Genomic DNA, 19627 nt, shown 5'->3' with positions numbered 1-19627 from the left:
AATCACGAATAAGGTTGAGTAAATCGTCAAAAACTAAAACTAAGTACCGTATGGGAATTTCGTATGGATTGTTCACAACGCGCATTTTCGCCTACTATGCAGGACAACGTCTGCCGGGGCGACTAGTTTTTATATAATTCATGGTCTGAATATTCATAATCCAATGGCACGGCAAATGCTGGGTAAAGCGTACCTGAAGGAATAAAATAGACCCCATCTCGCGGTCCTTAGCCTCTTACCCAGCAAACTCCTATCCCTACCTTCTCGTGGTACTGGCCGGGATACGAGCAACTTTAGGGAAGATCGGGTAACCAACCCCGGTGGAAACTATGGTCGTATGCTGACATGGAAAGAGGGGTTTGCTCCTCTCCGGAGTTGCAAATATTACTTAGGGTCTGTTCTCTATGTCTGGATTGTCTCACAACAGCGTCTGTTCTCCATGTTAGGGGCGACTGATCATCGTCCGAGTGCCAGCGAGGGACTCTAAGTGAAACTGTGCACCATGGTCCACCGGGAATAAGGAGGAATGGTCCTCCTGAAACTTAGCTAGCCTTAAAAGAAACTCAACGAACAATCAACAAGAGAGTACGGACCGGAACCATCGGACGACCGCGACGAAATGGGACTAGCGATTGGAAACTCGGTTCGTGGAACTGTAAATCTCTCAACTTCAACGGAAGCACACGCATACTCGCCGATGTGCTCTAGGACCGTGGATTCGGCATCGTAGCGCTGCAGGAGGTTTGTTGGAAGGGATCAATGGTGCGAACGTTTAGAGGTAATCATTCCATCTACCAGATATGCGGCAACACACACGATATGCAAAGGCGCGTGATCGGGTGGTGGCCGATCAACGAGCGAATGTGCAGGTTGAGGATCAAAGGAAGGTTCTTTAACTTCAGCATAATCAACATCCATAGCCCACACTCCGGAAGCACTGATAATGATAACGACGCATTCTACGCGCAGCTGGAACGTGTGTATAACAGCTGCCCAAGCCACGACGTCAAAATCGTCATAAGAGATTTGAACGCTCAGGTTGGCCAAGAGAAGGACCCGACTATTGGAAAGCTCAGCGCTGACCGGCAGACGAACGAAAACGGCCTTCGACTAATTGATTTCGCCGCCTCCAAGAATATGGCTATTCGCAGCCCTTCTTCTAACGCAGCCTTCCGTATCGGTACACCTGGAGATCACCACTGCAGACAGAATCACAAATCGACCACGTTCTGATTGATGGACGGCACTTCTCCAACATTATCGACGTCAGGACATATCGTGGCCCTAACATCGACTCTGACCACTATTTGGTGATGGTGAAACTGCACCCAAAACTATCCGTCATCAACAATGTTCGGTACCGACTACCGCCGCGGTACGACCTAGAGCGACTGAAGTAACCTGATGTCGCCACTGCATACGCACAGCATCTCGAGGCAGCGTTGCCGGAAGAGGGTGAGCTCAATGGGGCCCCTCTTGAGGACTGCTGGAAAACATTCAAAGCAGCCATTAACGACGCAGCGGAGAACAACGTCGGGTATATGGGACGAAGTCGACGGAACGATTGGTTCGACGAATAGTGCAGACCGGTTCTGGAGGAGAAGGACGCAGCGCGGGCGGTCGTGCTGCAGCAAGGTACCCGGCAGAACGTGGGACGTTATAGACGGAAGGGGAGACAGCAGACCCGCCTTTTTCAGGAGAAGAAACGCCGCCTGGAAGAAGCAGAATGCGAGGAGATGGAACAGCTGTGTCTTTCTCAAGATACACGCAAGTTCTATCAGAAGCTCAACGCATCTCGCAAAGGCTTCGTGCCGCGAGCCGAAATGTGCAGGGATAAGGATGGGAGCATCTTGACGGACGTACGTGTGGTGATCGAAAGGTGGAAGCAGCACTACGAGGAACATTTGAATGGCAGTGAACGTCAAGGCAGCGGAGGAGATGACCACGTCAGTTCAGCGGACGATGGAAGCCAACCAGCCCTCACCTTGAGGGAAGTTGGATGCGATCAACAGCTAAAGACCAATAAAGCAGCTGGTAAGGATGGTATCGGAGCTGAGCTGAACACAGAGTGCCTAACAAATAAAGATTTTTTTTTGGAAACAAATTATGCTTTCAATTTGATGTCGACATCAAAATATGCTTTCAGTTTGCTTTATTTATGTTATCAGACTTTGGTCGGGATCCTCACCACTTGTCAGGCGTATGGTTGCAGAATTTCGTCTTCCCTTGTTCAAATGAAATAACGCGTGGCGGTTCATTTTATTTTTTCTCAAGTTCAAATCAAATTTACAAATTTAATGGTTTCAATAAAATATGATTTTATTTTTTTCTGTTCATACTAAAGTGTTGTTCCCCTTTAACTCTAACAAACTTTATCCTAAACTTAGTAAAGTCTAGAGAGTGAATGCTAGTGAAGGACCCTGTGCGTATATTGCACCCGATATTTCACGCTGGAATTAAAGGTTTCATGTAGGTGAAACTGGACACAAATGATCCCCACTTTTTGTATAGAATATTTCTCGATGTAACATGCACAGATTTGCACTCTTCTTGATGGACTTGATAAAGAATTCAATAAGCTATTCAAAAACGTCATTGGAAGCTATTATTTGTTCATGATAGTTACCAAAAAATCGATTTTGCCGAAAGTTAGAAAATTTGGCATTTTCAAAACTTGCGGGAGACTTGATCCCCATATAGGGGGAAATTGATCCCTTTATGAGCTGAACATGTTTGGGTTCTTCCAAGTCTAATGAAAGGTTGAATTGGTCTAGCCTCAAATCCTAACAATTCTTCATAGTCTGCCGTAATATCAGTCGAGCGAAAATTAAATATTGTTAGTATTAAGCAAGGCAAGTATTTTGGTTCTCAAATAGAGTAATAGCGACAGATAGAATGTCTGCTATAGCAACAAAATTTGCATGGTGATGATGATTTATCTGCAAACCATTCACTCCACTAAAAGACTCCACTAAAAGACAGTAAGACTTTAGTCATATCACGATAACCATGATGTTCCCAAGAGGATCTCTCTTTGTGATTGATACAGTTATGATACCAAAAATGATTCATCGATACATAAATATATCTTTGTAATTTTAGAATCAAATTATTCTATTAAATCTCTGAAAATTGGCCACACTGCAAATGCCATGGCCAATGGTAAATATCCCTGAGTACCTGTTTTGGGACCAATAAAAAAAGAGTGTGATACCGCCATTGGGGGTGACAATGGGTCTGGGGAGAATGGGTCATCGTTCTCGCCGGCAGTCTAGAGGTAGTAGAGCAAATTGTTCAAAAAGGTCTCTTATATTTTGGTTTTCTTGTCCTCATATGCATTCAGTTTTTTCTACAAGCATTCTAAGTAGCTGAAACAGTGACCCATTCTCATCCCTATTTGACCCATTGCCTCTCCCGACGACGGTACATCGAGATCGCTAGACTACTATCAATACCACAACCGTGATCATACCAGGATAATGACTTCATACATCAATATGGTACTGTCACGCATCATCATTTTTGTAGTGCGTGTTATTATTACACAAATGCGATTTCTCTTAAACGACTGGCCAAAAGATGTTGAATGAGCCTATTATTAAAAATTCTTTAAGAAGATTTACAAATAAATGGTGATTGTAAGCAAACTTCTCCTAGTTCAAACGGAAAAAAAATAATACCAAATCGAACAATACTGAGCCCTGTGATTTATTGAGTATTTTCAAAGCTTAATTTACACTCTTTTTCATTGAAAATAACGTAACTAATAAACTAATCAAAACTAAGTATGTTCATGTTCAACTACACATTTTTCTGGTTAATGAATTAAGCCTATTGAGAAATTCAAATTGCGCGTTTATTGTCTGATTGACAAAATAAAAGAGAAGTTTAATTTATTTATACTTTTTGACTAGAAAAGAATTTTAACAGATTAATTAGGGGAAGTGGGGGTAACACGCCCATAGGGGTTAAAACGCGCCACCCCTGAATAAGGTTAAATATCCCCATTGTGATTATTTTAAATAGTCTATACGATGAATCAATGAAAAATATTGCCATTGGATACATATATTTCATGATTTTTCTCTAGTTACACATGAAAAACTCGAAAAAATGATTTTTGCGTGTTTTGATGCAATTCTAGCTCGGTGAAATTTAGTCTTTCTATCGCTGTTATTCATTGGTAAATTGAAAATTGAGCCATGAGCCATGCTGCTTACTCGTGTTCTTTATGTTCCACACGAAATCGTCGTCAAAATTGGTCTTAAAACGATTTGATGGGCCTTCAAACTTCTGAGGTCGGTGTGGGGCAGTACGCCCATGCTCATTTCGTATGACCGAAACAGCTGAAACATTCGGTTAATTGCCTTAATGTAGGCAATTAAAATGAAAATCAGTACGATAAACACATGCGCGTTTTAACCCATCCACTGGCGCATCTCACCCCGCATGGTTTCAAAATCAATATTTTTCGGGTGCTTTTAAAAATCAAATTTCTGTGCAATAAAATGTACAATTAGATATCTGTCATCGGTAGTCAGTCGCAGATATGCTGTTCTTTAGTATGCGCTGATGAAAACTGGCTGAAATGGTGGTTTTCATTGATAAAAATGGCATTTTCCTTAACGTGGGCGTCCTACCCCCAGTTCCCCTATACAGCAAACGCCTTAATATATGCAATATCGGGATCAAGTGTGTCCAAACTGTGGGGGATCAAGTGTGTCCATGTTGAGTATTTATCTTGTTTTGTTTTTGTATTCAATGGAAAATAAGCAATAGTTAATTGAATGAATTTATTCAATTCTACAATAATAACACTTTGTCCAGTAAAAATTTTGTACGTTTTGGTTGGACATATTCAAATTTATTAAACTTTTCTCTTTTGAAGAAAAAAAGAATTGAGAATGCTTAAATAATAAAACCTCTCTAAAACTAATATTCATAAAGTAACTAATGTCAAATGTTACTCAGATTCAATATTCTATCTAACGGATTCGTTTGAACATATCATTGGTATAAAAATGTGATTAGTTTTCGAGAAAACAGGGGGGATCATGTGTCCCCGGGGATCATGTGTGTCCAGTTTCCCCTAAACATTCATTGTAGTACCTAGCAATTACTTTAAAATGAAGCACTGAAATTTAGTTATATTAAAAAAATTGTAAATGTAAACAAGCTAGGAGGTCCGTTACTATTATATAAGGGGGAGGGGGTCCATAATAGGCACAAGGAATGTGCAGAAATGGAATATGTAAATCAAATGAAGGATCATCATGGACATATAAACACTCTCGAGTCTACCTAATATGAATCTGGAGTTGGACCGAATTTGCCTACTGAAAGAAAATTTATAAATAAAATCGGAATTACAGCAAAACTCTCAAGAGAAAATAACGCAATGCAGTTATCTTTGGGCTTTGCATAAATATATCAAATTCTAATTTGTTCAATCACCGAGCTCCAATCAATTAAATATCAATTTTTTTTATTAGGTTTTTCAGGAATTCATTTCTTTCAGCAATGTGTAATCACAAGGCTTTTTATTTTATCATCAAAACCTATCAATGGATTAAAAGATTCTTATAAATGAATAAAACTCTTTTCAAACCGATTGTATTCTCCGATATTTCTTTGTCCGGACAGCTAAACCGGATTTTAGGAAAATCAAAACATCCAATCATAAATTCTCCGAAACTGTGCCGCATCATAAACATATCCAACACCTGTTTAGTGCAAATTCACACCTCGTTTATTGCAACCGTCATATCGAGTGCGACAGCTATACTGACGCGGCGCCAATGACCCGATCAGCGGACAGAACGGTTTTTCAGAAATCGAAAAAAGTTCCATCTTCCATTCAGAACTCAATACAACTGACATTGAAATTGACAGCCATGTAACCCACAAAACAAAGCGCAGCTCCCTTCTCGTTGCACAAACAAACGCTCCATTGAATTCCTCCTACATACGAGCATCGCCGATGTTGTGCTTCGTATAGAACGCGCTGATCGTTGAAGCACGCCACCAGCTATTGTCATTCTCGTGGTGTGGAGTGCGTGCGCCCGAGTAGACTTTTCACCGCTCGAGTGACAATAATAGGGAAGAATTTAATTACCCACTGGAACCACCGCAATGGTGATGCAATAAACCACACACTGCCCGCGATGCGTCTAAATTCGATTATAAACGCCTGCCATTAGGGATGGTAGTTAGGTGTGTAGTGTTGACGCGGGGAAAACGAACATTGATTACGAAATAAATTGGTACTCACGTCGGATTTTCGTCGGATGTAGGTCATGTTTTTCTTCCGTTACTTTGTAACCATCTGAGCCGGATGGTCCCACTGGAGGTGGTCGAGTGACGTATCCCGGTGAACTAGGTCCAGATCCAGATCCGGATGGTCGTAAAGGAGATCCCCCGTAACCGGAGGGTTTGTTGTCGATCGGTCGTTGAGGTCCCGTGCCGCCATAGTTCGATATGGTGTTGTCTACAGGTTTCATATTTCCCGTTGGCGCTGTTGGGCCCGATGGACGATGTCCAAAGTATCCGGCGTACTCCGGACGAAGGTAGTTGTTATCAAGCGATGGGATGCTTTGTGCGTATATATCGGGCGGTCGTTCATTGGTGTTGGGCATTGGGTAATTTGTTTCGTAGAGCATTGGGAACTGATAGTTGGGGTAGTTCCCCGGTCGGGACGGACCCGATCCAGGATAGCTTGGTCTGAGATCAAGAGGATATTTTGTGGGTGATTCGGCGGGCATCGTTGGCGATTGCTTTGGTGGTAGACGATCTGGACCGGTTGAGATCTGAGGACCGGTTGCAACACTGGTGGATGGAGTGTAGTGGCCGGTTAAAGTTGACGAAGGTTGCCCATTTGTTGTGTAATATTCTTCGTCTGGAGCGGTTGTTTCCTGAATGGTTTCACCGGTGGATTGCCCATAAGTCGTTCCTACGCTTGATGAATATGTTCCTGGATATTCGCTCGTTGGGCGAGCGTCTGTAAATCCTCCTCCGTTACTGGTTGATGATATCGGCTCTCCGGGAGCTGTAGTACCGGCAGGGGTGAAAATTGGAGGTCCAGGTCGTTCTGGGGCTCCCGATGAAGGTGGAAACGACGCTGTCGGTCGTTGTGTTCCACCTGGCGGTAGTTCATTTCCGGGAAAGTTACCCAGGCCTACAAAAATGATACAAATGTTAATATGATAATAATTGTTACGAACTTTTTAATCTTAATTACCTGGACGCGGAGGAGGATTCGACGGCCCACCTGTGTCTAAAAAACAGTTATACTTTCGTGCGTAGAGATCAAAGTCAGGGTCGAAAATGGTTCCGACTGGGCGAGAATTAGTGGCATCGATAATATTCGCTGACAATTGACAAGTTCCATTTCCTCGACCAGAAATGCTGAAATGGTTGAATATCAATGTAAGAACATTTTCTTAAACATGTTTGATCAAATGAATTTATACCCAAAGGCGAATGTTTGGCACTCCTTGTCATTGAGACAAAGCGTTTCGCATATTTTCAATGAGTTCGTATCAGAGTTCCGGAATGTCTTCTCGAAGGGGAGCATAGCGCCCAAAGCTATCCGCTCAAAACAATCTGTGGAATAGAAATAAATAAAACTTCTTAATAAAAAGTGCAGATAACTAATTGATTTAGGGGTTGTAAAAAAATCAACAAGAGATAATGTGTATGGATTATCACGCATATTTAGAGAGTGGGGAGGTGTGGATTTGAATTCTACTAAGACACGTGTTTTCTTTTTCGTAAAATTATTATCAATTTGGAAAGGAAAATATGCGCTGCGCATATGCACAGTCAAGATATGTAACAAAAATTAGGTTCATTCGACGAAACATTATTCGACTAAATGTCTCTTGACCATGTGATATAGATTCATCTTATTTGGTTAGCCCTTTCGGGACGGATGGGTCATATATGCCCAGCGTGTTATATTGGCTGTGAAAAATCACAGAAGAGAGTTAGGTCCCAGTTTCTTCAGCAAAAATGTTCATCAGGATATCGGCTATACAGGAAAAATCAGGGCAAATCAAGTTTGACTATACCCTGAAGACCCTGATATCCAAAACCTTGAGAAGATTTTGTTTCTAACAGCATGCAGATGAATATAAAATATTTGAATCCTATACCATATTGTTTAATAAATCTAAACACTCAACAAAGTTTCGTCATCTTGATCGTTGAGACAGTGATCAATTTTCAGGAATATGAGATGCCCAAGGTTCTCCAAAACATTCTTGATTTCAGCCCATGGTATCTACCAGATCAACTTAGGCTTATGCAATATCTTCATCATCGGCATATACCCAATACGGTCGAATAGGCATATGCGCACCATGCAAACCGAATTTTGTTGAATACCATATGTTCAAGGTAGGTACTCATATACTCAATATATCCAATAGGAATATGCGCAGAATGTAAACCCAATTTTCTGGAATACGAAGTGTTCATGGTACTCTAAAACGTTTTCGAGTTCAGTTCAAGGTATCTACTAGATCAGCGGTTCTCAACCTGGGGTACATGTACCCCTGGGGGTACCTTTGCTGGCCCTAGGGGGTACCTCGGACCAAAATGCGTAATGGCGGATGTGTAAAAATTTCAATAAAAACTTTATGATATAGTTCTGATAATTTTTTATTCTAAGACTGTATTGAACATAATCAGAAAATTCGTTCAGTAAATCAAAAATTTCTGAATCCCGCTTTTTTCAAGTGACAGTGTATAAAGAGCTGTGGGATAATAGATCAAAGACCACAAATCGTCGAATAAACAAATTAAAAAATCTTTAAAATTTAAAAATTTGGAAGACTTCTCTTAAGAAACTTGGAAGTCTTTTTTTTTAAAGAGGCTTGCGAGCCTTCTTTCAGGAGACATGGAAGCCTCCTTTCACGAGGCTTAGGAGCCTCCCTTTCAAAAGGGTTGGGATCCTCCTTTCAAGAGATTCAGAAGCCTCTTTTCAAAAGGCTCGGAAACCTCCTTGCAAGAGGCTCGGAAGCATCTTTTCAAAAAGCTCGGAAGCCTCTCTTCAGGGGCTCGGAAGCCTCCTTGCAAGAGGCTTAAATGCCTACATTCAAGATGCTTGGAAGCCTTGTTTCAAGAGGCTCGGAAGCCTGCTTTCAAGACGTTAGTAAACCTAGGAAGCCTACTTTCAAGAGGCTTGGGAATTTCCTTTCAAGAGGCTTGAGAGTCTCCTTTCAATAGACTTGGGAGGCTTAGAATTCTTTTTTCAAGAGGCTTGGAAGTCTCCTTTCAAGAGGCTCGCAAGCCTCCTTTTAAAAAGCTCGGAAGCCTACTTTAAAGAAGCTCAGAAGCCTCTTTTCAAGAGGCTCGTAAACCTATCTTCAAGAGGTTCGTAAGCCTCCTTTCAAAAAACTCCGAAGCCTACTTTCAAGATGCTCTCTTTAAGAGGCTTGGGAGTTTCCCTACAACAGACTTGGAAGCCTCCTTTATAGATGCTCAGACGCCACCATTTAAGAGGCTCGAAAGACTTCTTTCAAGAGGCTTGAAAGTCGGCTTTTAAGCTGATCGGAGAGTTATTTTCAAGAGGGTCAAAAACCTTCTGTCAAGAGGCTTAGAAACCTTGTTCCAAGAAGCTCGGAAACCTTCTTTTAAAAGGCTCGGAAGCCTCTTTTCAGGAGGCTCGAACACCTACTTTCAAAAGGTTCGGATGCCTTCTTTCAAGAGTTTTGGAATTATTCTATCGAGTGGCTTGAAAATCTCCTTTCAAGGGGCTGAGAAGCGTCCTTTCAACATGCTTAGAAGCCTCCTTTTAAGAGGTTCGGGATAACGATCGTTTCAGACAACTTTTTGGAGAACCATATATCCCGTTAGTTTTCAGGTCCATTTTGCATATATCTTGAGAGTTACGCTTATTTTTATTTACGAAAAAATATAGGGGGTACCTCAATAAATGGAAAAGCTCGAAGGGGTACCACTAAAGAAAAAGGTTGAGAACCGCTGTACTAGATCATTCATGACTTTTGCAAGGCTCCACCCCACTATCCCGAATGACAGTCCCCTGAATTCCATTACCCCGAAAGCCATTATCCCGAATGAGGCACCATCCATTACTCCGAAAATATTTAGAAACAGATACCGATGAATCGCAAAATGAAAATATTGTTGAGGCATAAACAATATACTACTTAGACTTACTTAGAGAAAGGCAATAAAGATTCTGTTTAACCAAAATTTTTGATTTACGTGTAATTAACTTGGACTGTCATTCTACGCCATTATTATCTGGGAAAAAATTATCTGTCCGGTACGAGATAAAAAAAAGTAATAACGCCTTCTATAAATGAACGCGTTCGTCCGGTATAAGGCAAACAGAGGAGATGATGCCTTCTTTAAATTAACGCGTTTGCTCGGTATTAAGCGGGTAGATAATGCCTTCTTTTAATGAACGCGTTTGCCCGGTATAAGGTGAACAGAGGAGATGATGCCATCTTCGAATGAACGCATTTGCCCGGTATAAGGTGAACAGAGAAGATAAGGCCCAGTCAACACAAGATCGTATATGATGTCACATAAGATGCTAAAGTGCTGGCCTCCACTAGGTACTATGGCCTAGGTACTTCCCCATACAATATGTACGTATATCGCCTCCACGTTAGCATCTTATGTTGCATTATATACGATTTGGTGTTGACTGGAACTCTTTAAATCAACGCTTCTGCTCGGAATAAGGCAGATAAAAAAAACCTTCTATAAATAAACGCGTTTGCCCGGTATAAGGCGAACAGAGGAGATTATGCCTTCTTTGAATCAATGCATCTGGCCGGTATAAGACAGAAAGAAGAAAATACCTTATATAAATGAACGCGTTTGCCCGGTATAAGGCAAACAGGGTATATAATGGCTTCTTTTAATGAATGCGTTTTCCCAGTATAATGCGAACAGAGGAGATGATGCCTTCTTTAAATCAATGTGTCTGCCCGGTTTAATGCAAAAAGCAGAAATGAACGAATTTACCCGGTATAAAGCAAACAGAGATGATGTCTCCTTTGAGACAAAAAGAGGAGATAACGCCCTCATTGTCTTTCTAGCTGCTTGTCGTCTGTCGTTTGTCGCAACAAGGTATACCGCCGGCTTTCCATACACTATTGAAGCCAAATTCCCACAAAAGATTTTTTAATGTCTAAAGTATAGCCCAGTCGTCGTGGACTTAAGTTTCCACCAACTCTCTGCATTTTGCATGAAAATTGCTGCAAAATCTATTCCCAATCTGAATAACCAGGAAGGGTGACACACGAAGTGGAATGTGATTTTACGGAACAAGAACTCATCGTTCTATACTGTATTGAAACAATTCCAGTTTGAAGAACGGAACGCACCGTCGGCGCAAAAAGAAGGTGATGAAGACTATCATTTATTTGGAAGGCTCATTTGCCGTAAAGCGTTACGGAGCCGGAATCATGTTTTTGAATACAATTTTTTATGATTCTTATACTCTAATATTAGTTTTAGGTAACCGAAAGACTCGCGGTTTGGTCGAGGTTAGGGAATACAATTATACAATAAGAAAGGAAGGGAATATAGGATGCTTAATAAATTACATAGCTGATGTCCACACAGTTGAAATCCTTGGCAATGTTTCACATCTGTAACGAGACAAATTTTTTTGGGAGACAGCAACGAGAGGAAGACATACGAATGGGGTTTAACGCGACAACAAGAGGAAGACTTTCTTAAGGGATAACGACAGTAAAAGCACAGACACACAGACATAACTCTTCATATAAATTGTTCGAAACATTATCGTCATTCGTTTAACAGTAAACACTACTGCCATGTATTATCAGAATCGTGGGAAGCACAGTCGACCATGATTGATTGCCGTCTGACGTTGGCTCCTTACGCATACTTCTATACTTCATATCATCATCGTCATTGATGCAGAAAACATTCAGCAGCATGTACACAAATTAAATGTCAAAGCAATTGAACGCTAGCGCCACTGTTGGCACAATCGCGTAGCACAGATGTATTCTAAATCTACCGTTAAACACGTGAGCGATGTTAAAATCAAAAGTGTTACGCCTGTTTGTCTGTGGTAAAAGGGGAGAATGGACAACGACTACAGTCTAACATCAGCAACTTTCAAAAATTGGTGGACAAGGGACATGTATTCGAGATCAAGATCCGCCAACACTTCCCTAATAGGCTTTGGCTGCTTTCCTCGGACCCGAAGATGTCCAGATAGCGCAGATCTGGGGCCACGATGCTCCTCGCACGCCCACACAACATGGTCAAACGTCCTGATAATCTGCACCGCAAACACAGAGATTACTTTCGGAGAGCCACACTCGAAAAAGATGTGCATTTAAAGGGTAGTGATTGGACATTAGACGCCCCATATTCAATTTTTTAACCATAGACGCTTCGACACCGGTGAATTGAATACAGCCATTTACCCAACTCCCCATTTGCCCATTTCTGCTGCCAGCTGATCAAGGTTTCCTGGTGAACTAATGAGAAAAATTCATCGAAGGTGATTTGCCGATCGCAAAAATCACCTTCCACAGAGCCCACCTTAGCCAAAGAGTCCGCTTTCTCATTTCCCAGGATCGAGCGATGAGAAGGGACCCAAGCCGTTATCGTTCGCATAAAGTTGATTCGTTTCTGACATTTTTGGTCAGATACACAATATGCTTCCAAAATGTGCATTTGGAATCGAACCAGACCAAGAGGTATTTAGAAGACATGCTGTGAGTAATTGTCTTACCCATCAGTATAAGCGGGAACTTTGCCGGCTTATGTTTTCTTGAAAGGACAATCATCTCAGTTTTCTCCGGAGAGAATTCGATACCCAGCTTTAAAGCACAAGTAGATAAACTGTCCAGAGTATCTTGCAACGGTCCTGCGGTTAGCCCCGAAACGGATACAACACAATCATCTGCAAGCTGTCTTAACGAGCAATTTGGCATGAGGCATTGTCATCAATGTCTCTGGCGTAAAAGTTGTAAAGGAGGGGGCTCAAACATGAGCCCTGAGGGAGACCATGTAGCTAATTCGTGAAGTTGCCGAGTCACCATGAGAAAACTCATACGCTTCTCTGACAACAAATTGTACAAATAGTTGCTCAAAATTGGTGAAAGTCCACACGAGTGCACCCAACCGGCGGTTGTTAGATTTTCTAACAATTTTGTATAAGAATCTGCCAAAACCTGTATAAGAAATGGGCATATGCGAAATTGTTAGATTCTTATACAAAAAATGTAAGCTATCAAACAAATATTGTAAGAAAAGCTTACAAAATTGTTAGATTTTTATACAATACTTGTATAAGAATCTAGCAATTTCGTATATGCCTAGTTCTTATACAGGTGTTGGTAGATTCTTATACAGAATTGTTAGAAAATCTGACAACCGCCGGTTGGGTGTGGAGTTTGTTGGAAAAGACATCGACTCTACCAGAATCAAAAGCCCCCATAATGTCCAAAATCACTGAGCCCATTTGCTCTTTTTGAGCGGAAGTAATCTGAATTTCTGCCATAATATCAATGTCCTCGGCGAAGCTACATATTTTTTTAAATACGATGAGAACATGTACTACCTATCATGAGAAGTTGATGTACCAATACACAAATGAATCGTGCGTCTCCACATGCCCATATGCCCAGATATGTATGGTTGTGCACATTTTCAATATCGCATCCTGCAGTCTGCGAAGCTAATGCTCTTTTGAAAAACTCTCATGAGGACATAAATTCAATACTAAATTTTCAAAACGACTTATCTGCTTTTGTAAACAAAGATTCAAACGTCGATTTGTCGAATCTGAGAGCACTCCCACGTAAACTAACACCGTCAAACGGTAGCCGAAGTCTTCATCTATGTGTTGATGGTGTTGGTTTGCGTGGAAGTGTTCTCAGATTCGACAAATCGACGTTTGATTCTTTGCTTACAAAAGCAGATAAGTCGTTTTGAAAATTTGGTATTGAATTGTGAGATTGTCAAAATAACTCAGTATGCGAGCACTATGAATATAAAACATGCAACAGACTCCAACGTCAAGGAAGCGACGAACCCCGTCTATTTTGTGACCAAATAATCTCGAAATCAACTATCGCCAGTCGTCAGTCGATTTCTGATGTCGTGAACCACAAATGCAGCACATGAACAGCCCGAATATACTTTTATTGTCAACCAGTGTTATCATTGTGGCCAGCAATATCGGTTTTCATCGTAAGCTTTCAATAACTGTTAAATTGGTGTGAAGAATCTATGACAAAAGGTCGAAGGACAAAAGGTCGAAAGACAAAATGTCGAAGGACAAAAGGTCGAATGGACAAAAGGTCGAAGCGCCAAAAGGTCGACGAGGACAAAAGGTCGAATGGACAAAAGGTCGGCGGGACAAAATGTCGAAAGGACAAAAGGTCGAAGGGACAAAAGGTCGAAATAACAAAATTGGCTAAATTGAAAGGCCATCGTATTGAGAACAATACAAAGAAAAACTATGATGTAAGTACCGTCATCGGGGTTGACACTTGGCCAAATAAGGGTCAGGTTGGCCCATGTTTAGAGCAAATTCAGCACAAGGAAAATGTAATATAAGATACCTATTTGAGCGATTCACATAGCCGACCTACAGGCTTTTCGTGAGAACGATGGCCCAATCTTGACTTGATCCCACAACCTCTAATTTCTACACAAAACTCTACCACCAATATGCAATATGCAAGTACATTCATTCAATTATTTAGTTTACATCCAAACAGAAACCACTGAATTAACAATTTGTCGTAACAATACACGTGTTAATAATTCGAGAACACGGAGTTCTTTTAAAAAAAAACTTAAACGTCTAACTATCTTCACTGTTCACAACCAACTGATTTATTATCCTCCACTTAACTACATTACAAGTATCCTGAATCTGCACTGCCTCGGTAGGTACACGTTCGATGATCGCCCTCGATATCGTTGGCCTGCTTCTGCTAATGCGTCTCGATGTTGCCAACTCCAAAATGCTGACACCGATGGGAACGTCGATGGGATTTCACAAAGTCCGGTCGGCAACGACGTTAACTCACGGTTCGAGGCGGTTCGGTTCCATCCTCGAATGCGCCCCACGCTCGCCAAGTCGTTTTACACTTGGTCTGCCCACCTCGCTCGCTGTGCTCCACACCGTCTCGTACCTGCCGGATCGGAAGCGAACACCATCTTTGCAGGGTAGTTGTCCGGAATTCTTACAACATGCCCTGCCCATCGTACCCTTCCGGCTTTAGCTACCTTCTGGATACTGGGTTCGCCGTAGAGCTGGGCTAGCTCGTGGTTCATTCTTCGCCGCCACACACCGTCTTTTTGTACACCGCCAAAGGTGGTCCTAAGCACCCGTCTCTCGAATACTCCGAGTGGTGGCATATGCACAATCATGATTATATCCTGGAACACTAATGCAGGATCGTTCATGCTGTTTACCATGAGAGAGATTTTTTCGGTAATGTTGTACAAAATACAACATCACGCATGTTTGAGTGTTAATTAAAACGATTCGTACGGTTGAATAAGCGAATAATGTGCATAATGTAAACTGTTATGTACGGCTTAAGGCCAATCTTTGTGTACATGCTTCAGTGTTTATTTCTTATTTAAAACCAATAACAACGTCACGTTGAATAAAAATCAATAACATCCCCATCTAATTCATGATGATGAGTGGAAAATGAATTTGACACACATTTATACAAGAGACTGACAATCTTCTGATTCTCCATGAATGATCAACATCGGATTGTAATGTATAGGAATGTATAGGAATGTCGCGTCGGCGAAATAATTAATTATAAGACATTGAATCAAAGATACCAAAACTAACGTATTTCACTCAAACATGCACTCGAAGCAACACGTGTTACAAGAGCACGATCTAACAAGTATTATTTTTCAGTTCTCATCCCGAGAACTAATCAAAACCATACACCCATAAACCATAAACCAGCTCACCCTGGCTGCTGAATATTCACTGTAAATTGGTTAAAGAACTGCCCATGAAATAAAGAAGGAGAAATCTCTGGAAATGTAATAAGCTAGATTTCTTTTTCAGAAACATGTTCTCAAACTTCTCAAATTTATTCAACAATCTCAAATTTAGTATTTTTCATGTATACAGAATTATAAATTTTTAAATTTTGTCCATTCGACCTTTTGTCCATTTGACTTTTTGTCCCTTCGACCTTTTGTCCCGTCGACGTTTTGTCCCCTCGACCTTTTGTCCCGTCGACCTTTTGTCCTTTCGACCTTTTGTCCCTTCGACCTTTTGTCCCATCGACCTTTTGTCTCTTCGATGTTTTGTTCGTCGACCTTTTGTCCTTCGACCTTTTGTCTTTCGACATTCTGTCCCAAAGCCTGGTGTGAATGTTCCATATCACTTAATTTGGAGTCGACACTAACTTTGAAAAGACAAGCATAGCTAGGAAATAAGTAATCCTATTTGCATGCGTTTTATGACAGCGTGGCGTTAGAGGAGTACAAAAAAATAGTGAATTTAAGAAACTGGTTACTGTGCAGAAGAAGGGCCAAATACTGATAATATTATTTGCAACTCAGTACGATGAGCATAACACTTCAGTAATGCAGTCCAATCGTTTAAACGTTTTCCGAAGCTAAGTGATACGATGGGTTGCTACAAAGCAAGACTATGCTGCAGCTAGGTTCAAATCTCGGTTCGGTCTGGACAATTTGCCTTAAAAATGTTCCAACCTTTTTCTAATTTTCCGTATTCCACATTCAAATGCAACACGAATAGAAAACATTTATTAGGTAAGTGGTTCAAGAATTGTACCAGCTGTTAGGGGAATAACTCATTGTCTGAACCAACGATCGCGTCGAAAAATTGTCTACATCACTTCAAAATGGTTCGTGATATTAGATCGGACTGGCAAGAGAAGATCAGCAGCGAACCCAGATGAATCGATCATGGGGAAGATGATTACTTTCGATGTCGTTGATGTGTCCCAGTGACCTGAATATCTGGCAGACGGTGAAGCCCGGCACCCCCAGGGGTCGCGTGCAAAAATGTACACATTCTCCACTGGCAATTAGATGATCTGCACCCTGCATTGCCCATAGATATAGAAAGAACGCACGTTTTACGTCACGTCGCACTACTGCCGGACCTGATTAATCTTTCGCGTTTAAGATCGAAACGGCGGAGCGCATTTACACATATAGGTATTATGCAATGGCATCTGCCGTTGCCGAGAAGCGATTAACACAGTTGGATCGAACAATTGTTCTACTACTGTTAAATCATCCAGGTAAATATGTACTCTCTGTGCGCGCGGAAAAAGGTTAACGTGATATGGCGTTGGCAGTGGAGCGGATGTTTGCCATTATTTGCATACTAGAGATACCTTCTGTTAGTGTGATGCCGGAGTGGTAGTTGAACTATATTGATGATATAGAGGATTGTAGCTAGAAGTTAGGCTACTTATATATGATATCATTATTTTACACATATATCGTTATGGCATAACTGTATAAGAAAATATTTAAAAAATTATAGTACATAAAAATATTTGAAGAAATTTAAAAAATGGAGTGGAAGCTGTTGTCAACTTCCATTTATTATTGCAACTAGGTATCACCACTTTGAGCCAATGACATATTGTTAGCGGAGGAAAGGGGTTTGTTTGTCTGACATAGTTTGTCAGGATGGAACCGGCAGATCCATGCAAAAAGCCCCACATGTTTACGTGACGCGTACGCGGAGAGTTCGGCGCGAGAAAACGGATTTAGAACTCTCTTATGCAGGTTAATGAAACAGAACCAAATGTAATCGAGAGCGAAACGACTGACGCCACTGGAATGACATCGAGAGTGAATGGTGCGAAAGTGAGAGTGTGGAATCGCATTAGCTTCGATGTGCTTAATGTGGCATTACGGTTTAATCGCACTGGTTGTTATGTTTGATTTACTTCATGATCATGGTTCAGTATGCAAACGAAGTATAGACAGGACAGATATAGAGTTCGTAAAATTTAATGAGTTTGATGGATTTGTTTATGTGGAACATAAGTGTAATCGAGGGGGTCAGAAGCAGAGGGGTGTAAGTGAAATTTGGTCAAATTGAAGTTGACTTTAGCAAAAAATACTTATTGCTCTTGGTCGGTCTAGGTGGGGCCATGACCCGAGCTGCTGAGGGACAATTTTTGACCTAGAACTACGTCTTTATTTTCGATATAGATATGGGAGTTCATTTCAAAATTTGGAAAAACGATACAAAAAAATTATTGATTTTGGAGACCAAAAAGTTGATTATTTCTCAACGGATTTTAATGCTTGTCATATGACGAGTTTAGTACTATTCCGTTTAATTCCACCACGTTTATGATTTTTTCATCAATCGAATGCAAATCTATCTAAGATTCATAATCACTATTGAAATCTAATTATTATCAATAGTAAGCTTTGTAATTTTGTAATAGATTTGTAACCTATTCTCTAACACTATTTGTTTCCACAGATAGCCAATTATCGCATAATTTCACTTCTCTTTAAAAGTTTTCACTGATCCATTCGATTCATTTCTGGGACATGTTCAATTGCGGAATTGATTGGTGGAGTGAAACGGTAGGGGGAATTGTTTTAACGCACTCGCGGAGCAGAATAGGTTGACACATAAAATCTGTCATAAAATTATCAAATGATGGTTCAAAACGCTAAGGAAACCAACAAATGGTTGCTCATACAAGAGTTTGCAATTTTATTAAGTTTGAAAGTCACAAAGAGCTGGCTGTTTTGAGTAGAAGATCTTATATGTTGTAGAGTACCCTCTAGAAGTGACGGGTTGAGTACGTAGTCATACGTCTACAGTAGGTACAGCCGATCATAGGGTTGCCCCTTATAATTTTTTAGTCGATGTGAGGTATTGCATGCATGGGCTACAAAGGCCTTTTCTATGTCTTTGTTGCTTACTGGTCTTGCTGTTAACATTGCACAATAAGCGAAAAATTCATCTGATTATCATGTGATTGCATCAACACGTGTCCACTTTTCATATCCATATAGGTAATTAGTTGAAGAGAATGAGTGATGTAGAGTGAGGATTCTTGGGGCCTTCCTTAGCCGTGTGGTAAAATATGCAGGTACAAAGCAAGACATCATTCATCAAAACAGAGAAATGTAGCACCAATCTTGTCGCTTCGTCGCTTCTTTTTGCTAACATGCGTGCTCACTGCTGAAAAAAATCACAAAAATAAATAACAAATCAAAGGCCTTTTCCCTGCTTTGTATTTGATGGGATGGAAATGGGAGCTATGAAATGAAGTGCCGAAGCGTTCCCCTAGTTTAAGCAATTCTTCAGAATAACAATTATTGTTATTTAGGGCTTCCATTTTTCCCGGGAATCAACTTCCCGGGAATCGGGAAATGAAATAATAATTTTCCGGGATTTCCCGGGATCCCGGGAAATAAAAAAACTCTTGAAACAAATTCAAAATCGTAGTTTAAATTTTGTCGTAAAATATGATTTTGAAAATATACTTTTGACATCAGGAATGCTTGCTATTTTGTCCTCAAATGATAAAAGAGATATTGAAAGCCTGAGAAAGTGTTTGTTCAGTTCGAAAAGCGTTAACTCCTTCTACAAAAC

General features: G+C 40.8%; 2 protein-coding genes across 7 annotated transcripts in view; one reads left to right on the top strand and one right to left on the bottom strand.

Moving 5' to 3' along the window:
* Positions 1 to 19627, top strand: part of LOC134213046 (endonuclease G, mitochondrial) — a 458875-nt gene that overhangs the window by 66066 nt on the left and 373182 nt on the right. The window lies entirely within an intron of this gene.
* LOC134213042 (uncharacterized) overlaps positions 1 to 19627 on the bottom strand; it is a 125980-nt gene that overhangs the window by 64517 nt on the left and 41836 nt on the right. For all 5 annotated transcript variants that reach the window (XM_062691540.1, XM_062691542.1, XM_062691543.1 and 2 more), the window contains 3 exons: positions 7470 to 7602; positions 7238 to 7404; positions 6272 to 7174 (listed from right to left, as the gene is read on the bottom strand). In XM_062691540.1, coding sequence (XP_062547524.1) covers positions 6272 to 7174; positions 7238 to 7404; positions 7470 to 7602 — 1203 coding nt within the window. The remainder of the gene's footprint in view (positions 1 to 6271; positions 7175 to 7237; positions 7405 to 7469; positions 7603 to 19627) is intronic.

The sequence above is a fragment of the Armigeres subalbatus genome, chromosome 2 (assembly GCF_024139115.2).
Source record: "Armigeres subalbatus isolate Guangzhou_Male chromosome 2, GZ_Asu_2, whole genome shotgun sequence".
Classification (NCBI taxonomy): Eukaryota; Metazoa; Arthropoda; class Insecta; order Diptera; family Culicidae; genus Armigeres; species Armigeres subalbatus.
The sequence above is the reverse complement of the archived record's forward strand: the minus strand, read 5'-3'. Positions and strand labels throughout refer to the sequence as shown.